This window comes from Tamandua tetradactyla, chromosome 13 (assembly GCF_023851605.1).
Source record: "Tamandua tetradactyla isolate mTamTet1 chromosome 13, mTamTet1.pri, whole genome shotgun sequence".
Lineage (NCBI taxonomy): Eukaryota > Metazoa > Chordata > Mammalia > Pilosa > Myrmecophagidae > Tamandua > Tamandua tetradactyla.
The window spans coordinates 64,249,802-64,263,916 of record NC_135339.1 but is presented as its reverse complement, the minus strand read 5'-3'; the positions used below and the strand labels follow the sequence as shown (position 1 = coordinate 64,263,916).

Here is a 14,115-nt window from a genome sequence, read left to right as displayed (position 1 = left end):
TATACCTAGGTTGGATCTTCAATGCTCTGAGCTCCGTGGCAAAGCAGGAACCAGAAGAACATTCTCCCAGGGCTAAAGTTCCCTAGAAATTTGTTCTAGTTTTAGCAGAAGTAGGGCCTGCGGAGGCTAGGAGAGCTCCCCACTAGAGCTCAGGTAGGTCAAGTTCATGGTTAAAAAAAAAAAAGTTCTGGGGGAGAAGTCAAATATATAGAAGAGCAAGAAGTCCAAGAGATTAATGAAGAAAAACAAGAACCTCTTGGCTTTAGTGGCAATTGTCACTGAGTTCCAAAAAGTTCTAATGTCTGCAACCACTTTTATGAGAAACCCCTTCTCTCCTAGAGATTCCCTCATTTCAGGGACTCAAGGCACTCCTACTTCCACTGAGAAGCCAGTCACTCACTGAGAATCCTTCCCACATTAGGATCAATCCTTCTTTACTGTTTCCTTTTCTGTCTTTTGAAAAGCTAGTTCTAACCTGGTAATTTCAATGAGCTTTCTCTGCCTCCTGGCAGGGGTAGGGATCAAGGGCTACCAGTTTTCAGAAATGCCTCAGTCCTTAAAAAGTATAGTTGAGCTTTCTTCCCTATGGTCGGAAGGTGGGGGTGGAGGTGGGGTAGGCAGTAGGTGTTCATGGAACCCTACACCACATTATTTGTACAACTCTGTATTCCCAAAGGACAGGGTAGACTTTACCAAAAAAAGGGCAGGTCCTAGGTTAATAATCATGGCAACATGCCAGGTAGCCACTGAAGAGAGCTGCAACTTGATACTAGGCAAGCACACAAATGAAACTTGAGACAACGCATGCAAAGAAAACAGAGCTCTATGGATTGCCTAGCTGGGAGGATACACATGCACATGCACACACATGCATGCACACATAGTCCTTTTTATCTTCAATGACCTGAATGTCCACAACCACATCTCTACCATGCATACTCTTGTGACAGATGGCCTAGACAGCCATACCTTCCTTTTTCCCTCTTCTTCCTTAAGGCAGGCATATGGGGATTAGGGTAATCTTTAGCTTGAACCCCTCTTCTAAACTCCCTTACATCTCAATTTTTAAAGGAGAGGAACTGCATAGATGCCAAGTATTCCCAGTGTTCTGGGCTAACCTGACACCTGACTTCTCTCCATCAATCTAGAATTCTAAACCGTAGAATGGCTGCTTTAATAATAATAATAAAAATACCAGCTAGATGGACTACCCTTTCCCTCCAGATCCAGTCAAGTTATCCATGTAGAGTCAAAGATCATGTTTAAGCTCTCTATGCCAGCTCAGAGACAGGAAAAAGGTAAAATAGATGAAGGAAGAGCTTGCTAAAAGGTCCCTCACAGTTTTTTCTAGGAATGGTAGATCTTAACCTTCCCTACAAGGTGAGAGAGGATCCAGGCTCTCTATCTAGGCTTACTAGATGATGTATCACCAGTTCAAAGCTTCCTTCTCTTGCCTCCACACACGAGATGCCCTAGAAGAATTCCCAACACTGCAAAGCTTCAAACACAAGCAACTCTTCCAAAGCCACGCTATATGTTACAAAGGAGTGATAAACTGTGCTCTACACAATGGAAATGGGGTCCAGGTGTTACATATAAAAATTAATATTTAAAGAAATAAATAAAAAGGGGGAAAGGAGAGGGAAAGGGGGAGGGAGAGGGAGAGAGACCTTGAGGTTCTTAAAGAGTAGTACCCTCTCTAACTGGTTCAGGGCTTTGGGCTGCTCCCCACTACTTAGTTCCAGTTTGTTGAGGAGACATGGAGAAATCTGTGAAAAACAGGCAAACGCACGATTTAAACAGAGTGAAATAAACACAGACACACGCCAACAGGGCACAGGGTAGGAATGGGGATGGATGACAGTGGAGAGGGGAAGGTAAGGTGCATGCACCAAACAGCCAAAGGCCATCTCCATGGGCAGAACCTCTTAATGGTGGCAAGCAGAATCCTTATCAGAGGCCTGTGAAGTCCCGGGCTTCAGTTCAAGATAGAAAGAGGCCATTCTTCTGACCACCAATCTTCTCCTAGCAGTCTGAGAACCTTCTGACCTGGAGTCAGGCTTGATTTATCTCTTCAACAGAGTTAGCACAAGCATGAGCCCAGTCTAATCCAGCATTAGGGTAGGATTTGAGGCATAGCTTTTCTAGGCCTCCAACCTGCTGATAAGACCAGATCCTGAGAGGATGGCATGATTTTCATTTTGGTCAACTTACATTTTCAGCCCAGCCTAGTGGGCCTCACTCAGTTTCCATGAAGGACTGGCTCACCAGCTTATGTGGTGGGATAACAAAGATGGGCCAAAAAGGAAAAATTGGGGAAGGAGAGACATCTGGGAAAGAATAAATTTCTCATTGAAGGAATTATAGCTATTTCTAGATTCTAAGCAGATGTGTCTAGACAAAAGCATGTTTTTGCTAGTCAAGGCTATCCAGGAAGATTCCCACAACACTGAATTTGGGAGACCAAGCCTTGGATAAGGGATAGCAGACCAGTTTCCAGATTATACCTTCTTCATGCTGGTCCCCATATAGTTCTTGGGTTCTTCTTTAAACTGAGGTAACCTACAAGATAGAAAATTCCAGGGAATACCATTAGGGATAATGAAAAATTTTCCCTTCTATGTCAGCCGCAGCCCAGAGATGCTCTGAATCAGAGCATGCCATCTCTCAGGAAAAGCTAGGAAGAGAAAGCAGGATAATTTTACCCTTTTCAGGGCTTCATCATAGACCACAGGAATTGAGGGATGTATGACATGAACACTTTCTGAAAGAGAAGGTAAAATCAGTAGGGAAAGAAAACTAAGTGCTCTTGGAATGTGGATGCTCTTTTCATCCTTCAACTAATTCCTTCCTACTTCTGTTCACTTTGCAAGTGTTTGCTGAAAGTCAAGAGATGGGAAGAGGATGTCTAACAAAACCCCAAGTGACTGGGCCTACAGTGAGAAGTAAAAGGCAGGTTGAAGTTTTGAATCCAGAAAATTTGAGCCTGAGGGTCTTTGCAACAGGGTCTGAATTATTATCTACTGATCAGGAGAACAAAAAGAAATAACAATAATAATAAAAAATAAAAAATTTAAAAATCCAGGGGCAGCTTATAAAACCATCTCCTCAGCTCTTCTTAAAGCTAGTCTATTGAAAGGAGGTATAGGAAACAGGTAGTTAGGGATAGTAAGAAAAGGCCTCCTAGACTCTAGGCTGAAAGTCTTGTCTAGGGTAACTGACTGTCTGATTTGCCTGGGACTGGGGGTTTTCCCAGGATGTGTGAATTTCAGTGCTAAAAGCACAGTCCCAGGCAAACCAAGATTGTTGGTCACCCTAACTTTGGTCCTGTCCCATAGAAATCAGGCTGAGCTCTGGGAGCTTTGGTTCCTTTTTCCAGGCTCCCCTTGAGTCTGGCTTCTTCTTGGGTTCCCTTTCCTAGTGGCTACCTGTGCAGGAACCGACACTAATTTTGGGAAACAGATGATGTCTGTTCAGCCTAGATCAAATAACCCTCTGCCTCCCATGGAGGCGAAGCCAGCTCCCTCCTTTTCTCCCTTGCCTGGTAACCAGGGCCCAAAGAACTACCCCAATCTATAATCCCAGTGGCCCCTGATGTGGCTATGGGCTTGACTAGGTCTCTGAAGTGGCTGTATAGAAGCAAGCAGGCTCAAGAGGCCTGGGCAGCCGGGCTGAAGCAAACAGCAGCAGGTTTACCTTGTGAAGAGCAGCTGCACCATGTCTACGAGAGTGTGCTCTGCGGATTTTCTCAATAACTCTGCACAGGCAAAAACAAATAACACAGGTGTCATTACTTGCCGTGCTATTATCAGGAGGCTTCTCAGAGCAGACTCCCCTCCAAACCTTGTTTACCAAGGATTATGCCAAACTTATTAAAACCAGCTCCAGTTTGGTCTGGCAACCGTAACTTCAGTGGCCCGCTAGGTGGCACTACCGAGCCAGAAAAAAAGGGAAGTGATGGTTGTGTTTTCAGTGGTTGCAGCTGGTGTTAATCCCAGTAACCCTAAAGGAGGGAGTTGGTGCCTGGGCTGAGTTGGTCTGGGATCCATCCAACTCCTGCCCTGGCACAATGGAGCTGAGGTCTCTATTCTAGTGTCACAACACATAGTCAAGGATAGAGATTTTTAGACCCTTTTGGCGCCATAAAGTAAGAGATGGAGGAGTCCTGAATTTTCCATTTCTACAGGGTTCAGAGAGAGCATCCTGTGTTCACACTAAGATACTGGCCTCAGGAAAGTGAAGAAGAAAAGATTCAAGCACCTACCGCTGAGCCTCATTTCAAAGCAGATCCGGAAGCAGGACTGCATAATCTCACATACAGATTCATTGGTCAAGTGGGCACCCACTGGGGTTAGCAACAGAGTCCGCAGAACCTACCATAAAGGGGAGATATACTATGATAAACAAGGCAGGCTGGGTGAAGAGGGGTATACCTGAGGGGAGAAAAGCTGCCTTATGTTCCTCTAGTCTCTGGGGGAAGCACTAAAGGGTGAGAAAGAGAGGTTAGCATGAATGCTGACCTTGCTTCAGTTTGGTAGGACTCTAAGGAGATTGTCTTGGGAACTATTTCTTTATTTTGCAATGCTCTGAAATGGCTCAGAATTTATTTAAGCCCTAGCCCATGAGCCCAATTGATGGATGGCACAGATATAGTCTGTCAGAGGTACAAGTGTATTAAGGGCTTCCAGTATTTGATATCAATTCATTTAAAGCTTTTAATTATTTTCCTTAGAAAAAGCTTTCACTTAGGGTATCTGAGCTGCTTGTTTGGAAACAAAGTACCTCCCTAAGCCTCAGTGGAGTCAAAACACAGCTTCATGCTCCAGACAGACTCTTGGTAAGTAGAGCCGGGGGCATCAGCTCCTGGCCATTAGCCTGATTGCTCTTCTCCACTTACCTGAAGGATTTTCATCAGGACAACCTCATCACTGGCAGGATCCGTGCCCACAAAACGGGCGTGGGTGACAGCATCTGCCATATTCTCCATACCCTCTGCTGTGCCCTCATGAGTGGGATCTGCTCCAGCGAAAAAGGAAAGACTAAATGATGTGGAGAGGAGAGAGAGAAAAGTCAAGGCATCCTGTCTAGGGACTTATTTAAGAGACTGGTTTTCCCTCTCCAATTCCCTAACCTGTGGCTCCTTAAGTTATCTGAGAAGTTTTGCCTGTAACTGGTTCTAATGAGCTCCTCAGCACAAACTTATCTATGAAACAGGGGTTTTGAGACATAAGCATGTCTCAGAATCACCTGGGGGGCCTTGTTAAAATATAAATTGTTGGAGCCGCCTCCAGAGTTTATTTAGTCTGGGGTGGGGCCTGAGAATTTGCATTTCTAACAAGATCTTAAGTGACCCTAATACTGCTGGTCAGGAGACCACACTTTGGGAATCACTAGGGTAAAGCCATTCAATTTATGAAGGAAAGGCCTAGATATATGATTTTTAGCCCAGAGCAAGAACTGAGTAGGGCCAGAACTTCGAATGCCATGGTTGCAGCCTTTCTCTTTTCCTCTCTGAACACACAACTTCTCTCTGGCTGCTTTTAGAGATTTGTGTTCAGGAGCAACTGAGGTAGGGGTGTGGGGAGGAAACAGTCTGCTGTCAAAACTCATATCTGGTACCATATTACAGCAGCTCAGAAATAGCTCTTCTTGCTTTGGTTTCATTCTTATTTAAAACAACATGGTATGTTTGGTGGATACAGAGTTTGTAAATAAAATTTAAAAATAAATAGGCAATTGCATATAGAGTTAGAAGGCTTATGAACCTATGATCCGGGACTGTACAGATGATGGTAATAACATGAACACAATTAAATACTGAAATATTTTTGCCTATGTGACAGGCATAGTGTTAAGCTCTTTCCATAGACATTTAAAAAGATTTATTTTAAAATACTTTCAAATTTACAGGACAGTTACAAAAATAATGCAAGCCCCATACAGAAAACTCCAACATACCCTTACCCACTCAGATACCCAAATCTATCAATTTTAACATTTTGCCACATTTGCCATATCATTCTATTTATCTATCTAATTTCTCTATCCATATGTTCATTTACTGAACACTTGAGTATAGGCTGTATACATCATGCTCTCTGAGCACTTAATACTGCCATTAATATTTCCTAAGAACAAGAATATTCACATATGTAACTAACTTAAGTGCAGTTATCAGGTTTAAGAAATTTAACATTTCTTAATGTTAAATTAAGTATGAAGTATATACTCCAGTTTTTCATATGTCCTAAAACATCCCTTTGAGCCTTTTCTCCTTTGCTAGATCCCATCCAGGATTACGTATTACATTTAATCGTCATCATCTCTTTAGTTGCTCTTACCTTTTTTTTAACTGTGGGAATGTATATACAACATAAACTTTCCTATCTCAACCATTCTCCCAAATATACCATTCAGTTTGATCAACCACATTCCCAATATTGTGGTACCTTCACCACCTTCCATTACTAAAACTTTCTCATCTTTCCAATACCCTATACCCATTATGCATTAACTCCCTAGTCCCCTGCTTCCCCTGCTCCCTTCACAACCTGCAGTCTAATTTCTCTCCATGAGCCTGTATTCTCCAAAATTTTCTTTGTAGTTACCATGGGGTTTAAATTTAACATTCTGAATCTATAACAATCTTGTTTGCTTTGATATCAATTTAATTTCAATAGTATTAAACTATGAAATATGTTCCTATACCCCTCTGTCCATCCTCCACCTTTAGGTAGTTCACAAATTACATGTTTCTACATCATGTGTTCAAAACTACTGATTTATCTTTACACTTAATGCATCTGTCTTTTAGATTCTGTGGGAAATAAAAAGTGGAGTTACAAACCAAAAATACAATAGGACTGGCATTTATATTTACCCATGTCATTACCTTCACCAGAGATCTTATTTCTTCATACAACTTTGATCTATTGTCTACTATCCTTTTCTTTCAAACTGCCTAATTCTCTTTAGCACCCTTTGTAGGACTGGTCTAGTGGGGATGAAGTCTCAGCTTTTGTATATCTGGGAATGTCTTAATCTCTCCCTCATTTTTGAAAGATAGCTTTGCTGGATATAGTATTTGTGATTGGCAGCTTTTGCTTTTGGCACTTTAAAAATGTCATCCTATTGTATTCTTGCCTCTATGGTTTTTGATGAGAAATTGCACTTAATCTTATTGAGTCTCCTTATATGTGACATGTTGCTTCTCTCTTTTGGCTTTCAGAATTCTCTGTCTCTGGCATTCCACAGTCTGATCATAATATGCAGTGGCAGTGGTGCATTTGGGCGTATCCTGTTTGGAGTTAGTTGAGCATCTTGGATGTGTATATTCATGTCTTCCATTAAATTTGGGAAGTTCTCAGCCATTCTTTCTTTGAATAGTCTCTTTGCTCTCTTTTCTTTTCTCCTTCTGGGACTCCCACAATGTGTATATTGGGATGCTTGATGATGTACCACAGGTTCCTTAGACTCTGTTTATTTTTCTTCATTCTTTTCCTTTTTCCTGCTCCTCGAATGGATGATTTCAATTATCTGATCTTCAAGTTCACTGATTCTTCTGTCAGCTCTGATTTGTTGTTGAACCCCTCTAGGGAATTTTTGATTTCTGTTACTACGGTCTTCAGCTCTGTTTGGTTCCTTATCATACTCTCTATTGATGTTATCTTTGTGTTCACATTTTGTTTTCTGAATTTCTTTTAGTTCTTTGCCCATGCTTTCTGTTAGCTCTCTGAGCATATTTAGGATCATTGTTTTACAAGGTTTTTGTCTCTAATATCCCAGGTTTGATCCTTCTCATTTATGGTTTCTAATGCTTTAATCTTCCTTGCCTGGCCACTGTTTCCTGTTTCTTTTTATGTTTTGCAACACTTTGTCAAAACCTGGATATTTTGATACTTTAATGTTACCATTTTGATACTTTAATGTTACAATTTAGACTCTGAGACATATGTTCTTACACTTGTATCCAGCTAGTGTTATGAATGAATTTTCCTTGAACACCAGGAACTAACAAAAAAGGAAGAAAGAAGAAAGAAAATAGTTTTCCCATTCTCTGCAGACTGACTTGCGCAAGTGCTCTCTTGCAGGGTCTAGTCATACAATGAGTTTAGAGAATAACTCCAGACCAAAGCACAGGGCCCTTCCTAATCCTTTCTGCACATGTGTTTCATCTTGGGCATGCACATGGCCTTAGGAATTCCCTTAGGAATGTTTCATTTTCCTTAGGAAACAGTTTCCTCAAAGTTCTAGGAAACTCTCTGCACATCCTACAGCCAGCAATTCCTCTTCACAGGCAGCATGACTTGACAATTCTGCCCTAATGTTCTGTAAGGGAGTCTGGTGAGCTGCTTTTATGCACAGGGCAAATTCTGGGTCATCAGATCCTTCAGGCCACCAACAGAGAGACTGAGCCAGACATAACATGCTCCTAGGATGTGCACACGGGCTACTCTGCTTCCTCTGGAACCAGGACTGGGGATTCACATTAGGAGCATAGGCTGGTTCTGCTCCAACCTTGTGGGGGGTGGTGGAGGAGGCAGCCAGGGCACCAAGAGATCCTACCACCTCTAGGTAGGCTTTCTTGATTTGGCACTCACCCTGTTACTGCAGCCCTTTATCTGTTTTCTGGAGCTGTGAGATGTTCTTGCTGGTTGATCAAAGCGGATGGAGCCCTGAAGAGTTTCATTCTGCCATCTTGACGGGTACATTCCCCCATATCATTTTTAAAAAGTCCTCCAAAATCAGTGATAAATCATTTACCTTTATTATCCACATTTTATAGATGTGAACAGGAAGGCACAAGCAGGTTAAATAACTTGCCAAAAGTTACACATCCAGCCAGTGGCAGGGGAAAGCAGTAGCAAATTCAACCAAACCAAGCCAAATCAATATGGCATTGAGCAAGAATCCTGTTACTAAGCTTAACTAAATAGGCATTAGGAGGCAAAAGACAAATTAAATAGGGTTGGAGGTTAGCTAACTGGAGAGTGGAAGTAGGCAGGATTTCAGCTCTGAGGGACCCCTTTTCCACTGCTGTTTGGTGCTGAAAAGGAAACAAAAGTAGGAAAAAAGGCAAGGAGATATGACAGAGTTTTGTGAGAGACAGAGAAAGTTACTCTAGAGGTGGCATGGTGTAATGCAGGGTCACCTCCTAGCTTCACCTGATAAGAGTTAGAAGGAGAAAATTCTTTATATGTTCTCTTTTCTCATTCCTGCAATTAATGGAGTTCCTGAGCTTAAACCTCAGGGAATAGCTGAGAAACCTGAACATTCCTCTAACAACAACGAGCCAGAAAAGTTTCATTAATTTTGAGTGATTTTCACTTGTTTTATTCTGTTCTTTGCAAAGACTGTCTTTGTCCTACTTAAAGCATCCTTCTACTTAGCACCAGTGGCTACTTGAGAGGTCATGCAGGTGGAAGCCAATTTCATGATGATACATAGTGTACTAGAGCCACCAGCTCCTTCTATCACTCCAGCTCTGTGCATTTCTCTCAATCAGCACACAAAAAATTCTATACTCTTAAGGGCCTTGCCTAAGTCCTCTCTCACTGCCCTGCTTGATAATTCTTACTGACCTCCAGCACCCACAGTGTGGAAATCCAGGTCCTCAGTTTGTGTGGTGATTCAGAGCTCAGCAGATGGCAGCTTTGCTTTCAAATTACAAGTGGTCCTGGGGGTGCATTTTCCCCCCTCTTTAAGTAATCTTTCTTGGTAAAGTGGTTTAGGCTCTATAGATCCATTTCTTTGTAGCTCTTATCCCCTGACCTTGAAGCATGTAACAAAGTTAATTTTGTTACAAGGCAGGTAAGACTGATAGGTCTTTAGAACCACAGGCAGGACCCACCAGCAAACCAGGCTGTCAGCAGCACAGATCCTGGTTTAGCAGCTGTATAAGGGCCAAAACAAAAGGCTGTTCCTTGGACCAGGACCTAAAATAATCCCAGAAGCCTTGTCACAAGGTTCTGGAAAGGCAACCTAAACAAAGGATTATTGGTTTGGACCCACTCAGCAGACCTAGTCTTCCCCAATATTCTTCCCTGGAATGTCCTTCTCTCCTGGCCACTCTGGAACAGAATGCAGGGAAATTTGGCAATTTCATGCCTCTTTTCTCCTGCCTACTGCAGTCACCACTTCCAGCATTCTCCTTTCCCTCCATAGGAAGCTCCTTTGATCAGCTGGCCTGAGAGAGTGGAAGTAGAAAGACTTCAGCTGTGAATAAGGTCTTCAATGACTAGCCTGTCTGCTAAGTCCAGGAAGGGGAGAAAGTACATGGAGAAGAGAGTAGAGGGAAAAGGCACTAAAGGGCAGCTTTTGGAGGCTGTTAAGAAAGATGACCTGCAGGTGGTGCTCAGGGCAAGGCTGGAACTGGCTGGGTCTGATTTGCTTAGGAAAAATAGGAAGCCAGGCAGAGAGTGCCTGAGACGCATCCATTCAGAACCTAGCTGGCCCCTAGCATTCCTGCTCAGGATCCTGAAAGCTTTAGCTATGCAAATTCAACTTTCTAAGAAAGATAGAGGGTTTTCTTGCTCTAAACTTAGGGTCATTTTTCTTTCTGGCTAGCTTCAGACTAAGCCTCATCTTTTCTTGTCCCCCTACTTAAAAACAAAGACAGCCGCCTGTTTTCTATGTTCTTCACCTTTGCACATAAGCTCGCAACAGAAGAAAAGAAATTCAGAATCCTGAGTGACAAGACTAACTAAAAAGGAATTAATATGGGTGGTTCAGTGGTAGAATGCTTGTCTTCCATACGGGAGACCTAGGTTCGATTCATGGACCTTGCACATACACCCCCCACCTTCCCAAAAAAGGAATCCATAAACAAATTCAGAGATAATAGATTAGGTGAAAATATTGGGGCTAGACTGGGAAAGAAACAGCTGTAATACTATAACACATAAAGGGTTAGTATCTCTAATATCAAAGAGATACAAACTTGTAAGAAAAAAACAACTCAATTAAAAATGGCAAAGGATAGGAAATCAAATGGCAAATGTTCAACTTCCGGAAAATAAAAACAAGAAAATACCAAAATGCCACCAAATTGGCACAAATAAAGAATAGTGATAATTTCAGTACTGGTAACAAAATGGGGACATGGAAACTCTCTTACAATGCTAATAGAAGTGTAAAATGCTGTAATATTTTGGGAAGGTAACCTGGTAAAAGCTAAGAAAATGTAATATGCACATGACCTTTAATCCAGAAATCCTTAGTATAAGAATCTTACACAACAAAAATTAGTAAATAAGGAGATATGAACAAGAATGCTTACTTCAGCATTATTTATAATGGCTCCAAACAGGAAACAACCAAAATATTAATAACTGATTGAATTGTGCTACATCCTATGCTAAGGAAATTATACAATTATTAAGGAGAATAAATCAAACTGAGAATTACATAATGTACATCTTTCCAAGTTAATACTGTTAAGTCAGAAAATAAAACATGCAGCACATAATCCATTTTTATTTATTTCTAAAAAGGAGCGGTATCATTCCATCTTGACCAAAAGGGGGAAAAGAAGTATAACTAAAAAAGTATCAGTGGCAGAGAGAGTTCAAATAGAATCAAGAGGCTACTCTGGAGGTTGCTCTTACACAAGCTTCAGTTAGACATTACTACCGATTAAAACTGCCAAACCCCAACCAGGACCGATTCAAGCCAATACTAAAGAACACCTAGAGCAATATGTAAGATCCCACAAAGGTTCCATGCATTAGTGTAAGTTTCCAGAAACCTATAACCCCAGATGGCTCCCTGTTCAGATAAGTCCTGAAACCTAGAGGGCCCAGCCTCTCCAGAACATCAGATAGTTCTATCTCCCTACCCCTTATTACTGACAGACCCTTCCAACATGAAAAAATCAGAATACCCATAGCCTAAGCACCCCTAAAGAGAGGGACAGAAAGATCAAAGGTGATGGTGGAGTTATACAGGGAAGATAGGATTTAACAAATGAATATGATTGCTGGATCATTAAATTGATCTCTTTTAGTCTCCAGCATCTTAGAGCAGCTAGAAGTAAAAACCTAAAATTGGAATTGTAACCCATGTCAAACTCTGAAATCTGTTCTACCAACTAATTGTGGTGCTGTGCTTTGAAATTCATTGCTTTTTTGTACATATGTTATTTTTCACAAAAAAAGAAAGAAAAAAGTCAATTGGGTGATAAAAAACCATTTAAACCTTCTAGCTTCCTATATCCTGGAGCAGCTAGAAGGAGAAATCAGAGAGGATTATATGGTAGCCAATGACAAACTCTGGGATCTGTCCTGAAACTACCTGTTGAAGAGTGCTTTGACAACTACTGCTTTTGTACTTCTTTGCTTTTACTGTATATATATATACAGTAAAAAAGTTAAAAAAAAAAGTGGTATCTAACATATATTTATGTATACATAGAGAAAGATATAGAAGTCCTACCAGACTTCCAGATTTACATCAGGAAGAGTTAAAAACATTGAGAAAGATACGGGAGAGACCATTAACTTTTTATTTAGACATTCTTTATTGTTTATCTTCTTAAACATGCATTATATTTATAACTTTAAAAATAAGCCAAGCCCTACAGAAAGGAACAAAGTTGTGAGGCATGCAATGAGGTGAATGAACTTTGGACATTATGTGGTGCAAAATAAGTCAGAAACAAAATAACTAATATGATATGGTTTCTTTTAGAAAATACTTAATAAGAAAATTGGGGCCTATATTTTAAGAGCTTACTTATATCAGTCACATTTAGTCCAGTTATTTCTAGATTTTGAGATGTTGTACTATACATGAATAACCTGGTATTTCCCTGGAACGTTGGCTACCTGTGTGGCACCTAAGACTAAGTTGGAGTGCTGCAGCTCTGAAAGTCAGCATTGCTACATATAACTACTGTTAATGAAACAGAAAAAGAGATTAGGCTTCAATCAGAGATAAGAACAAAGCCAATCGGGTCGGGACTAAAGTAAATCAGAATATAGGGGTAAGGATGACACTGTCAGTATTTTAGAACTTCACCTACTGTATGAGACCAAAGGCAGAAAGGTTTATTTTGTCTAAAACCTAAATTTTCTATAGCACAAAATGTAATTCAACTTGTCTGAATAGCTCATTTAAACAACCCAAACACATGGAGTCCAAACACATGGAGCCCAGAATGGGAAGGAGGGTTTGTAATTTGGTATAGGTTAACATAATACCTGGATACATCCTAGAGAATGTTGGGCAAATAATTAAAAAGTTTTGGCAAAGTCTCTTGAGGGAGTAGAGAAAAATATGGAACTATTAAGCTTTACTAATATGGAAACTTCTGATACTGTCTCAAATATTAGGGACTCCCAAGTTAATAGGCCAAGCAAGCCCTTGGTCTTGAGGCTTGCTCTTAGGAAGCTTATTTCTGTACCAGGGAAGCTAAGCCTACCTTTAGTTATGCCTAAGAGTTACTTCTAGAAAACCACGTTTGTTGCTCAGATGTGGCCTCTCTCTAAGTCCAACTCGGCAAGTAAAATTGTTACCCTCCTTCTACGTGGGATTGACATCCGGGAGTAAAAGCCTCCCTGGTAATGAGGGTCATGACTCCTAGGAATGAGCCTGGCCCGGGCACCATGGGATTGATAATGCCTTCCTGACCAAAAGGGGGAAAAGAAATGTAACAAAATAAGGTTATCAGTGGCTAAGGGAGTTCAAATAGAGTCTGGAGGCTACTCCTATCGAAGTTCCAACTAGATACTGCTAATTACCACGGTCTGCCAACACCCAACCAAAACCATTCCTGTTAACCCTAAAGAACACCTAGGGCTCTATCGGAGATTCTACAAAAGTTTCATGTACTAAGATTATTTTCCAGAAACCTAAAACCTCCAGATGGTTCTGAGGCCAGATAAGTCTTGAAACCCAGAGGGGCCAGCATCTCCAAGAACATCAACTAGTGCCATTCCCCTATCCCATATTAACACCCTTTTACAACACGTAAAAGTTAGAATGGGCATAGCCCAATAACCCTAAAGATTGGGAGAAGGATCAAGGAGAATGTGGAGTTATAACAGAGAAGATAAGATTTAACAAATGAGTATGACTGCTGAATCATTATATTGATATTTCTTTTAGCATCCAGTG

The 14,115-nt window shown here is 41.1% G+C and overlaps 1 protein-coding gene across 14 annotated transcripts in view; it reads right to left on the bottom strand.

The window, feature by feature from the left end:
* The window catches only part of GBF1 (golgi brefeldin A resistant guanine nucleotide exchange factor 1), a 166,636-nt gene that overhangs the window by 19,475 nt on the left and 133,046 nt on the right, over positions 1 to 14,115 (bottom strand). For 7 of the 14 annotated variants that reach the window (XM_077125839.1, XM_077125837.1, XM_077125840.1 and 4 more), the window contains exons 5-9: positions 4,898 to 5,016; positions 4,265 to 4,373; positions 3,697 to 3,757; positions 2,508 to 2,562; positions 1,671 to 1,769 (exon numbers count right to left, since the gene is read on the bottom strand). In XM_077125839.1, the coding sequence (XP_076981954.1) occupies positions 1,671 to 1,769; positions 2,508 to 2,562; positions 3,697 to 3,757; positions 4,265 to 4,373; positions 4,898 to 5,016 (443 nt within the window). Of the gene's footprint in view, positions 1 to 1,670; positions 1,770 to 2,507; positions 2,563 to 3,696; positions 3,758 to 4,264; positions 4,374 to 4,897; positions 5,040 to 14,115 lie in introns of all 14 variants that reach the window. The other 7 variants (XM_077125845.1, XM_077125847.1, XM_077125846.1 and 4 more) reach the window with 3 other exon arrangements.